Here is a 12,901-nt window from a genome sequence, read left to right on the forward strand (position 1 = left end):
GCTGCCTATACTAATGGACACCATTCATATCAATATCAAGTGCTTTAATGGAGATTCGGCCCAAGGAGATTTTGACATTATGGGGTTTCCACTTAACTCGAGGAAGACAGAAATATAGATGGGCCTGTATCTATTATTACCAATGGACCTTCAACGGCCTAAATTTTGAAGGGCTTTACTTGGAACAACCCAACGAAGAAGAGGGAAAGAAAATTGAAGGGTAATTTATAGTTATGACATGACAAGTCATATCTATTTTCATACTACAAGTTTGACTATAAAAGCACTCTTCTAAATTCAGTTGACAGTTAATGTGATTGGTACCACATCATTAATATAATAAAAATTGTTATTAGCTTGTAAAACATTTGTAGAAAAAAAAATTATATTTTTAGTGTCTGGAATAAGGATGAAAGTTGGTCGGTTCGGACTGGATTCGGATGCTTTGGTCCGGATCGGTTGGATCAGTCCAAACCGGGCAAATCCAGGACTAATATCAGTCGATCTCAATCCCGAAATAGAGGATCGAGACTTTTCAGTTTGATCCCGATCCAGGGGTTTCTCACTCCGAACCGGATCATACTGACTAAATTTAACATATATATTATATATAATAATAATTGTATAATTAATTATGTAATTTTTATTTAATTTATTATCATTGATCATATAAAATAATTTTTTATCGAGTTAGTTATATAATTCACACTAAATAATTCACTTAATTTTAATTTAGTATTTTAAATAAATTTTTTTTTTTAAAAAGAAGAAAACAAATTAGCTCTGACCAAACGGACCGTCCGATTTGGGGAAAATGATGGACTGAAAATTTCGGTCCATCACCCCCGATTCAGACCAATTTACACCTCTAGTATGTAGCATTACTCATAACAAGAAGAATATTTACAATTTGAAGTAGTACTACGTTAATATATGTAAGTTTTTTGTTTTATAGTTATTTTTGCAGTCCTAATATTTGATCAACTGATCTTTTTAATTAATTTTGCCATACATGATCTTAGATCAAGCACGTACACATTTCATCAAGCTGTTTGAATGCATGTTATAATTAAGTGTCCAAACTTAAATAGCAAAGACACATGATGTAAACTTGATTTGTTGATGAGGAAGTAGGGCTGTAAATGAACCAGTCTACTCGATAGCCCGCTCAGTACTCGCTCGGTTAAATTCGAATCGAATTCGACTTGTGAAAAAAAAAAGCTCATTCATTAAAGTAGATACTTGCTCGAATTATAAATGACACATATCCGACAAAACTCGACTCGACTCGGCTAATGTTCGTTAAGGTTCGCTCATTTATGCTCGAGTCGACTCATTAACCCGACTAGATTAAAAATCATTCATATATTGTTAAATATATACATACACATATGTATATACACACACACACATATATATATATATATAGTAACTAATAATATAAGCATATCACTTTTATAATTAAATATATAATATGTAATCTAATTACTTATGTCTATATAGTGAATATATACTTCATAGGTATATTTTATAATTTGTATAATAATTAGTAGATAAAATTTAATAATTTTATATACTAGTATATGAGAACCATATATGAAAATAGATATATGATATCATATTAAGTGTATGTATTAATAATATATGTAGGCATATAATATATTGTTATTTTAGATAAATATAAACTAGTTAGATATTAATTATTTATAAATTTTTTAAAATTTTATAATTCAATAGAGGTTCTACTTGTTAGTTGTATAAATTCAATATTAGATTTTTATTTATTTATTAATTATTAAATCTTATTAAAAAAAATACACAGTTCGAGTTCGAGCTCGAGTCGACTCGGCTCGAACTCGTTTTTAGGACGAGTTCGAGCTTGAGCTCGACTTGAGCGTTTAGCTTATCGAGCCGAGCTCGAACGAAGAATAAAAAGAATCTCGAGCTCGAATATATTGAGTCGAGCCTAGCTCGGCAAGCCAATGACCGGCTCGGCTCGGCTCGGCTCGTTTACAGCCCTATCAAGAAGGTTTGGGGGCCGGGAGGCATATAGAAAGAGAGGCGTATATGTGTGTGCATATATATATATATATATATATATATATATATGCGTACTGCATGGTTTAAAATGGCGTGGCAAATTAAGAAAGTTCGATTTCAATCATGTTCTTGTTATTGCTCTCATTCTCACGTCATTCTTTCGATCTTGCAGTACATGAGCTACATACGTACTAACCCCATGATAAGTGACTCAAAATTCTCAAGCATCACGGTATTTTTGGTTGAGTTATGCTGTATATTATATTGACGTGCACTTTTAAGTTTTATGGTATCGTATGGTGTTGATTGATAGTTTCACCATATATACGCAGTAATTAATATACAGGTATTTTTCGTTTTTACGAAATATTATATATCCTAATACATTCCTCGTTGAAGTTATAAACTGGTCGACTGATTGGGTGATCTGGTCCTGCAGGAGGGTTAATACGACAAATTAATCTTGATGAAGTTGTTGAATTCCATGTTCATACCCGTAACCCATGATCCCATCGAAACAAATGTATAGATCTTCAAGGAAAACGGCATTAGAGTTATATAATATTGTCAAGGAACCCATTGATCGATATGTGGATTTTGAAAACTAATTTATAAGCAGCTGACGAGCCAGCTAATAAAGTCTGGTTGGGTCAAAGAGCACTCCACATGCATGCTATGCAGGAGGGATCTTCATAATTAATAATCAATTCTAGGGTTTCCACTGACGACTCACACTGCAGTACGCAGCAGGATGGTAATTACCAACTTGCTGAGCGATCAGAACTTTGGCACAATTGAGCTCAGCTGAAAGCAAGTTAAAAGGGACCAAAAGAAGGACAGAAAAGCCAAAAACTTTCTGTAAAAAAGTGAAAAGGCAGTCTTTACCCAGCTATATCGAGCCATGCATGAAGTAAAAATATGTAATTAATATTATGGTCGATTCAGTTTCACGTGCTTAACCACATGACTAATTGAGATAGTTTAATCTCTGATTGCGAGTTTCAATAATCCAAGTCCGAAACAGTAATAGTCAAATCTGCATCACATGTTCCGCGGCTTCCAAGTTCCAACATAGTAAACAGTTGGATAAAGATATTCATTAAACCACTACATTAATAATAATCACAATTAACTGTACCTGCTTATAAGGAATCTAATTTTGGAGATTTCTTCGACCGGCTCTGTACCCTATTCTTCTCGAGTAGATTCGTATGGTCATTCAATCATAGAATGATGCTTGGCTTGAAGTGATCGGTTTTTAGAACTTTGTTTTGTTCTCTCTAGCAATTAGCTACTCTCATTGACCCGGCTGGCCAGTAAGTTATTCCAAAAAGATCAATCATTTTCTGACTCACTTGTAAATCAAACAAGTAAATTATAACTCAAGCCGCGTCTTTGATATTATTCTTTTTATAACTACTTCTAGAAAACCAGGCCAACACAACCTGCATGCATCCTCGATCTGCCTGAAATTAAAACCAACGTTTCGCTCGATGAAATTTTTATTTAGTATACACATGGCCAAAGTTTAATTTTCACAGACCACGTGTAGTAGGCCCATAGTACGTCTTAACATGACCCACTTAATATAATATATATATATATATATATATATATATATATATATATATATTAACCCACTTCCTCTCTTCAGTCTTAAGTCTCTTCCATGTACATTTTAAGCCATCAATGTTGCAAGATCTTATTGTCATGATCAGTATTTGAGCTGCCAGCCTCATGAAGATCTGTTGCAGACCTTTGCAGGCTGCTCTTTTCGCTTTGCTTCTAATTGAAATCCTTATGTGCTCTTCCCTGTGTCAATGCCATGAAAATCTCCCAAGATCAGAAAGATCAATCCAATCAAGGAAACAGCTAGTTTCTACGGCTTCTATATCAACAAATCAAAACAAAATCAATGGAGCTATGAAAGAGCCCAAGAAAGCTGTGGAGCCAAGCTTGAGGAAAGCGCCGCCAAGCGTCCCAAATCCTACACAGAATAAGTAGCTAGCGTTGGAGGCGTAAGATGATCGGGGAAGTACCTCAACAGTCTATGCAAGAGCTAGCTAGCGTACTTTCCTCAGTCCACATCTTCAGTTTCTATATATATATATATATATATATATATAAGAACTAGGTAGGTACGTAGTTTAACGCTAGCTATTAGGGAATATATATATATATATATATATATATATATATATATATATATATGTTGTGCTTGTGCTTGTTATGTATTGTATAAGTTTCAGCCCATTAATACAGGCGAGGCCTTATGAGTTGAATGTAGGTAAAGTGTACATAAGTACTACAGCTAGCAGATCACTAGACATGATTTTGGAAGATTTCTTGTACGTACGTGTAATGGATCGATGGAGTTGAGATCATAATTTTGACCAAGCAAATGTCAAAGATTCAATTTTGTTGCAATTGAACCGAATGTTTTTCAATCTCGATTAACTTCATTGATTCTGCGTTTTGTTACCGACTATAAAAGATAAAAAGAAAACCGGCCAGAAGCTTTCAACTATTCCAATTTGGATATGAATCGTAGTACTGCTATATGATTTGAATAACCATGCCATTTTCTTTTCCACCACTTAATTTCTTGGCAATGTCTTAATCTGTATAGGGTCACTGATCATCACTTCAAATTTGGCCAAGGCTAGATCAGAAACATAAAACCGTGAAAAATATACATTTTTCCCTGTAAACATGAGGATTGTTTTGGTGGGCCGGTACTGTTGAGATTGAAGCTGGATTGCGGTTGCGTGCACATAAAGTCGATGATCTGTTGTTGGTTAATTTAAGTCGAGACTATACTAATTTAGTGTCAATTACTTGATATTAAACCTTGAATTGGCTCAAGGATGGTCGAAGATTTGTAAGACAGTGTGGGCGGCGCGCAGGTAGCAACACACTATCCATGAGTTGGCCGGTAGGGCTATTAATATAATTTAATAATGCAATTATTGGGCTATATATGCATGCATGCATGTTGTCCGATGCTGAAAATTAAAGGGAAGAGATAAATAGCTTTTGGTGCTAAAGACATAATAATACAGATGGAAAGTAGAGATCTCTACTTTCTGGCTGCACGTTGGGTTGTCATGTCGCTTCTTGTATTGTTCGTCATGGGACCTTTTAGGTACAAAGTTCCTCGATCGTTCCAGCCCAAAATTAGTTAATTATTCTAACCCTCAAGTGCATGCTGAAACACCAAAAAAATAATAATAAATAATAACTGGGTACGAATATATAGCAATATTCTACAGTACCCGGCCTGTTGAGTGCAAGAGATTGTCTCTGAGTTCTTGCCGAAACTGCACGAGTTCAAGGGCCATTGCCGGATCCAGTTAGATGCCCCTAATGTTTTATTTGGGTGGGACTTTTTTTTTGGAGCCTATCTTCCGAAAGGCCGGTAAAAACCATTGAAAATAGAAAAAAATGGTTTCCGAAACTTTCAATTCTGTATTAATGTTTACCATTTCTCCTAAACTACCAATTAAGCAATTACAGTGTACACATTTTCTTTTCGGGTAATGATATATTTATAATTTCTATATAATTTATTTTTAATAAATCAATACAATCATATCACTCCATAAAAAATAAATTTAAATATTACAAAATTATCCTTTATTTTATTTAGAGTAGAGTACTTGCAGAATAGTTGTAAGCGAATTATTTTCATTTTCTCTTATAAAATAATAATTATCTTTAAAGAGTAACGATATATCTACAATTTTTTTACAACTATTTTTCAAACAACTAATGAAATTATGCTATTCCATTAAAAATAAATTTTAATATTACAAAATTATCCTCCATTTCACGTAGAGTTATTAAATAATTGTAATATTATAATTTTCCTTGTTATAATGTGCTAAAGAAGCCGAGTGCTGAGGCCTAAAATATTGATATTGGGGTTGGCGTGTCTCAGACGGTCACACTATTTCACTTAGATTATATTTGGATAGTGAAGTGATCTTAAATATTCTGTAAATAATAATAATAATAATAAATAGTAAAAAAATAATGATAAAATATTGATTAGTAGTAAAAAAAATAAAAAGTAGATAAAAAATAATAATAAAATAACGAATAGTAATAGAGTGCTTTTAGAAGACTTCACTATCTAAATGGAGCCAAACAAGTCTCACGTAAGCCTTTTGTAAAAATGTAGATTCCATTAAAAATAATGGTTTTTTTTTATATTTTTTAAGATATGATCTATTTTTTAATAAAAATCTGTTGGAAATTTATCTATTTAAGACTGAAATATTTTTATTTCACACATGTACGCAATAACTCGGTGTGAGAAATTTCGCGAGCGAGAGAGAGAGAATCGGACAAATCCATAATCACCTACGGAACCGAAAAGAAAATGGTATGTTATGGGCCTATGGCTTAAATAGACTACTGGATTCATTATTGCAGCGACAAAGCCCATATTTTGGTGAAAGAAGCCTATTGCCTTCTAATGATGACACTGTCGGCCCGTGGACGATGTTCTGCTATTTATGCAGTACCATATGCATGCATAAAAGGAAAACCGATGGGCTGAATCTGTAGACCAGTTATAGTGTAAAGGCCGGCCAAGAATGAATGACCGAGTTTGAAATGACAAACAGCTAGTCGTAGAAACAGTACGGCTAAGAGGTAGCCCGCCATGCAAGCTGCTTATCCGAATACGAGAATAAAATCCCAACATCCAGTTCCTGCCGGGATATATATTATATATATCCGCTTTAATTCACGTACGTAAATTAATCGGTCTATATATAAGGAAACAAGGAGACCAAAGGAACCGATATAATTGCTCTGCTAAAGCTATCTTCGTCTCTTTCTCTCTGAAATAAAAGGCAGCTAAAGAAATTTTGGAGTAAAGAAACACATGATAAAAAGAAAAAAGAAGCATCAATTGATGCATGATGCTTTAATTAGTACCCTCCACCTTTTTACGTGCCTCATGATCCCCTTGATCTACTATTCTTTCAAGACTATATGAGCTACAGATTCTTCAAAATTTGCAACTTAATTAAGTCCGAGGCCTAGCTAGCTAGTTTACATCTTATTACTCGAGCAGCAGTTTTTCTTTTTTGATAGGTAAACTCGAGCAGCAGTTAGGTACGTAATATATGATCAATCAGTCGCCATCTTGTTACAAATTCTTCTAAAATATTATGTCGTGGCTGCAATCTACCTGATGATCATCAGATAAGCTTGAGTTATCTGATCCAAGGACATAATACAGACCAGGTGTAAACTCTTTCACATTCAGTTTATTATATTATAAGGTGAAATGGAAAAGGAAAGGTCCCGAAACAGCATCAACTGTCAATTTCAATGGAGAGAACTAATAAATGATTTACAGCTAGCTCATTACAGGGATTGAAATTTGAATTTTTAAGCGGTGCAAGTAATATTGCCTGGTCCAGAATTTAATACAATTTGGTGGGGTTCAGGTAAAATTATATATTCCACAACCAATAAAAGAAGGTAGCTAAGCATGCACACAAAGAAAAGTCAAATCCTTAAGTGATCACCCTAGCCTGTGCTTGCCGACCTTGGAGCATAGTCAGTAAATAATTGATGAATGTCCAGATACGGCAAAAGTATGCCTTTGTGAGATTATGTGCGTTGAGAGTTGCCATCATTTAAATCTATGCATCCGTCAAGTGCATGTGCTTGTAGTTGGTATGATATATAGTTCATCAATATTTTTCTTTTTATAAATTGGTATACACTCTCTGATCTCTCTCTCTCTCTCTCTCTCTATATATATATAATAGATACCCTATAACGTCTTGGTCCTTTTTTATGCAATTCCAGGAGCGTGTTTTGCGTGGAAGGTTGTGGAAGAATATGCCACTCTGCTCATGTGCATGACTTCGTGAAATAGATTGGAGAAATTAATATTGTTACGCAATATAATTGGGATATTGAAAAGATATATATGTAGAGGTAAGTGTCTTGGTAGAAAAATAAGCTTTTAAAAGTCACTTTCAGCTTGTCTCGGAATTCAAAATAAGAACAATATTCTATTGACTCTCTAGGCCAATTGATGCTGGCTTACTTGTAATTATCTTTTCCGCCACATAATTGGTCTACGAACGTACCATGACAGTACTTATACGGATGATCAAGTGGGTCATGATCAGGATAAGGCTATAAGCTGCTTTAATTTCGCTTGAAAAGGGTTGGATCCCATGAACTTATTATAGTTAAAAATAGATCGATTATGGTACGTAATGATTGAAAAATTGCATGGAATTCTTGAAATGAACCTCAAATCATTTCACAAGATCAGTTTATGGCTGTTATAAACACCGATCGAGATGAAGTTTTAAGTACTACTGGCCGGGGTCCTTTGCGTTCGCCCTTCAAATCTTTTGAACTTCCTGGCCTTCTAAATAATATATATGGTTTTGACAGCCTTCTAAATCATGATCACTTCCCTATTTTAAACTTTTTTATGGCATATATATAAGGAGGATGCCAGGTAAAGAGGCCAATAAATTAGAGGGTGGACCATGGCAGTCCCCCGGCCTAGCTAACCCTAAAAAACAATAACTGAGAGATTTTTTTTTTTGTTATTTTATTAAAAAACTTATCAATAGTTGGTCTCCTAACTTAAATTCCGAGTTTGTCCCAGTATGAAACGGATTTTAAGTTCAAAGATGACAAATCAAGTTGGGCTCCACATGACTGCTACCACTATATGACAGCAGCTAACAAAAAGCTAGAGAGACCCCGGACCTACTCCAAATTTGGATCGACCAAGCTGTGATTTCCAACTAACAATGAGAGAGAGAGAGAGAGAGATCTAGAGAGAGAGGAGCTGCGTATATATTGACGCAGTCGACGCTCGGTCGCTTCCAGGCTTAGGACACCGATCAAATAATCACCAAACTTATAATCATGAGCAGCTTGCTTTGGCAAATCATGTATATAAGTTCACAAAGGTGACATGTGCTAAAGATGTATAGAATCAGCAATAAGCTAGCTAGCTCATGTATATATATCTTGAAACCAAGATTCCGTAACTTTAGAAACTTCAATTATATTGGCCGAGAAGAAATGACGAATATAATGAAGTACGGGACCGAACATTAATATCGGGGGATCCAATTAATTATGCACATAAATCTGAAAAAAAGACATATATGATATATATATTCATATATCTATATGGTACTTTGTTTTCTCTTATCAATCCTCAAACTTGAAATGACATTTTGATCCAACCAGTCGACAGTTTTATGACAATCTCCCAGCTTGAAATGGGTATATACAACTATTATAGTAAAAACGCGAAAACTATGATCATTAATGCTAGCCTGGCTGCTACCCTTCAGCCTATGACTCTTTCCAACTTAATTGAAATTGATTGTGTCCGTGTGGCGTGTACGTACCATATATGTTTGTAAGTATAGTAAGTAGATATTAATAGATTATGCAGTTTAATTGGATTCATACACTGTTGCTCTCGACAGCGAAAAATGCATGAAAAATAATTTCCTCGAAAATTTTGTTGAAAGGACTTCGCCACCGATGTATCTAGCCTTGCAGGTCCATCGTGTCACAATCATACAGAGGACAATGCTACAGCTTCCGTTGGAGCTCTACCATGTGTTTATATATATATATATTTTTAAAATTATTTTTTATATAAATTTTTTTAATATTTTTAAAAAATAAAATAAATTTAGAATATCATTAAAAACACTCCCTTAATTAGAAAAAAAATTTAAAAAAAATTTCTTAACCACGAAATAAAATAAGAAATCATAAAAAAATATTATTTATTTTATTTAATGATTAAGAAAATATTTTTTAATAATATTTTAAATATTTTTTATTTTTTTAAAATATTCAAAATTGTTAAAAAATTTATATAAAAAAACACGTAATAAAACACATGTTAAAAACCCAGCGTGAAGCTCTAGCATTATAATTTATTCTCATATAAAATTCAGTAGCAGAATTGCACAAATTCCCAGAACACCCATCATTCATGTACAATTCTCCAGACCCGAAACACATAAATCCAAGTAAAAGAAAGGACGTACGAAAAGAAGAAATTAAACCTAGCTTTAAACCTGAATCCCTCCAATCATGCACTGTACTTTCCCACCCCTACAAATTTAACATAAAAGAATGGGAAAGTAGAAAAAGTACAACAACAGATCACACCATATCTGACATGCTTCTAGCTAAGCCAGCCAGCGTGACTCTTGGAATCAGATGCTACTATTTAGCATTGATGTTATGGATGATGATCACATGCTTCTGGCCATCATTTCTTGGAATCTCCTGTATGATTCCGCCTTCTCCAGCCTAAACTTCTCGTGGCAGTCTGCTATGAACATCTCGGCTAGCTCATCGACGTCGTTAATGATATCCTTGTCACCGGTAGAATCATCTTGAACCTTTTCTTCAAGCCATTGGAGGTAACCGGAAAGCTGTGCCTCCCCGCCGTCGACTTCACCTTGCTCCGTTGAAAGAACGGAATTCCACGTCGAATCATAGTACAAATGGGTATCGGGAATTCCGTTGAAAACAGGCGCTGGTACAGGAACCACATGCGAAGAGCACCAGTTATAGTGCAGCCTAAATGACCCGAAGAATAACTTCTTGTTCTTGATCCTGTTGGCGGGGTATTTGAATTGGTTGGGCTGGCTAATTTCCTTAACAATCTCGATGAGGATGGTTTTGGCTTTGGATAGAGCTCGAATGATGCGGCACACGTGTGAAAATATGAGGGTGCGGATTAGGGTTTTGATCTTCGTGAAGCTTAAGGTAGAAGATGGCGATTTCATTGAGAAAACTGGAAGAGGGCCACCCATCTTTGTGTGAGAGTACTCCGTCTGTGTGCGGGACGATATCTTTGGGCCTTTGTTGAAATGGATTTATAAACAGCCTCGATTACCAATTCGCCCCTAGACTTTTGGGTTATTTGAGGTCGAACCAACAATATTTTATGAGGTCCCACCACCTTTTTTTTTTTTTTTTTTTTTTTTTTTTTCCCGGAGTCTCTGGGATTTAGAACTGACGATGACTTGCAATTGTGATAAGACCTGCTTATATTATTTGAATTTCGTGGCAGTCCTGTTATTAGTGTAAAACGAAGGCTGTTTTTGGAATAAGACGTAAAGTACGATGGAGATCCCACTATGACATATATGTGGATGATGTCCGTCGCCAAGACCAGGGGACTTTTAAATTAGCTGAAATGAATCGACCCGAGAACTGCGATTAAGGCTTAATTTTGGACAAAATTACAAGCCCATGGACTTTTAAATTGGTCGTACTGGTGATAATATTCATATATACTACAACTAGGATAAATATATATATATATATATATATCTAATCATTAATATATAATATATACCTAGTAATTAGAAGCTTATAACTAATATCTGCTCGACGGCCATGTACTACGTACCTACAAACTCGCATTAATTTATAACCAGGCATTTTGTTAAACATATCTAAATGTACTCGGATCAGACACCAAACTTTGTGTAAACAAACCAATTAAAATTAAGCCCCAGTAGTTTCGTCAGAATCTGCTAGCTAGCTGCTACGTACGTACGTATAACATGACCTATCTCAAGAAAAATAATGAATACATGACCATGAATCTGCCAATATTTTCAAGTGCTCAAATGGCCGCGCGCTTTGTTTGAGAAACTAGTTCAGACGACTCTACTAAAAATGAAAAAAAATAAATAAAAAAATCAGTCAACTCTAGATTGATCCCAATACCAAAGTAGGCCAGGTTTCTGCATTTCAGACTTTAGTAAAGCACAATTGACTGCTTGAACGTACGTACGTTCAGTATGAAAAACCAAAGACGATAAGGAAGAAACGTATGTAATTAATACACCAAGATAAAGAAGATCAAGAAGAACAAGAAAACAACAATGAGCTAGCTAATTAACATATATAGCTAGCCCTATATGACTGCAACTCTATCCTCCAAAATTCCTAATATTTAAATGGAAAAAAAGAAACTAAAATGGAGGGTATGGTGTAGACGACTTTTGGTTAAAATGCATGCATTAATTGACTATTCGGATCATGAAAAACAAACAAATTAAAGATCGATGAAGACGCGTCAATAAACATGATACAAAACCATAAATAACTGATAACTGACTTGAGCTTAAATGATATGTCGTTTTCTGAGAAAATTCCAAATGCTTTCCTGATCCTATATATGAGTTATGGTCGTTGATGTCCACATTAATCTAGATGATATATCTAGATGGCCGGGTTTTCACATTCAAGAATATTAATGGCACTGGAATGAGACGTACTAGAAATAAATGACTTGAATTAATGCGCTCCTTAACTGGGGTCATTGAGGCCACTTTAATTAAACTGCTTTTGTCTTTTTAGATCAAGAGCTTAAGCTGCTTTACTTGTAAGTAATATACTAATAAAAGAGAATTATGTTTCGTAAAGTTAATTTCATGTTAATTTGGCCAGGCTTTTTATTGATCAGTATATATGCGAGTTCATGCGCAGAATAAATTTTAGGGAATGATTAATTCCGCATGCAGCAACAATATTATTATGGGGATGATCTCCTCGAATCTCGATCATCATCAGAATTCGCATTAAGATCATGATCAGTGCATGCTTGATCAAATTAAGTGCCTGCCTGTTGATCAGTACTACATGAATATTTAAGCCATACTTTTTTAGCTAAATTCTGTCGATCGGGAAAATAAAATAATTCAACTAAGATGCATGGTAGCTATGAATAATCGCGTACTAAAAATCTGAAAAAAAAAAAAAAAGAGAATTAAAATATTGCTGCTGATTTTCCTGAAGCGTTACATGTACA

At 34.5% G+C, this 12,901-nt stretch overlaps 1 protein-coding gene across 1 annotated transcript; it reads right to left on the reverse strand.

The window, feature by feature from the left end:
• Window positions 1-10,036: 10,036 nt before the first annotated feature.
• On the reverse strand, window positions 10,037-10,939 carry LOC121263989. The gene has a single exon (XM_041167003.1). It carries the CDS (start codon window positions 10,887-10,889, stop codon window positions 10,323-10,325), a length of 567 nt encoding a protein of 188 aa, XP_041022937.1. The 5' UTR covers window positions 10,890-10,939; the 3' UTR covers window positions 10,037-10,322.
• Between the last annotated feature and the right edge of the window lie 1,962 nt (window positions 10,940-12,901).

This window comes from Juglans microcarpa x Juglans regia, chromosome 5D (assembly GCF_004785595.1).
Source record: "Juglans microcarpa x Juglans regia isolate MS1-56 chromosome 5D, Jm3101_v1.0, whole genome shotgun sequence".
NCBI classification, from domain to species: domain Eukaryota; kingdom Viridiplantae; phylum Streptophyta; class Magnoliopsida; order Fagales; family Juglandaceae; genus Juglans; species Juglans microcarpa x Juglans regia.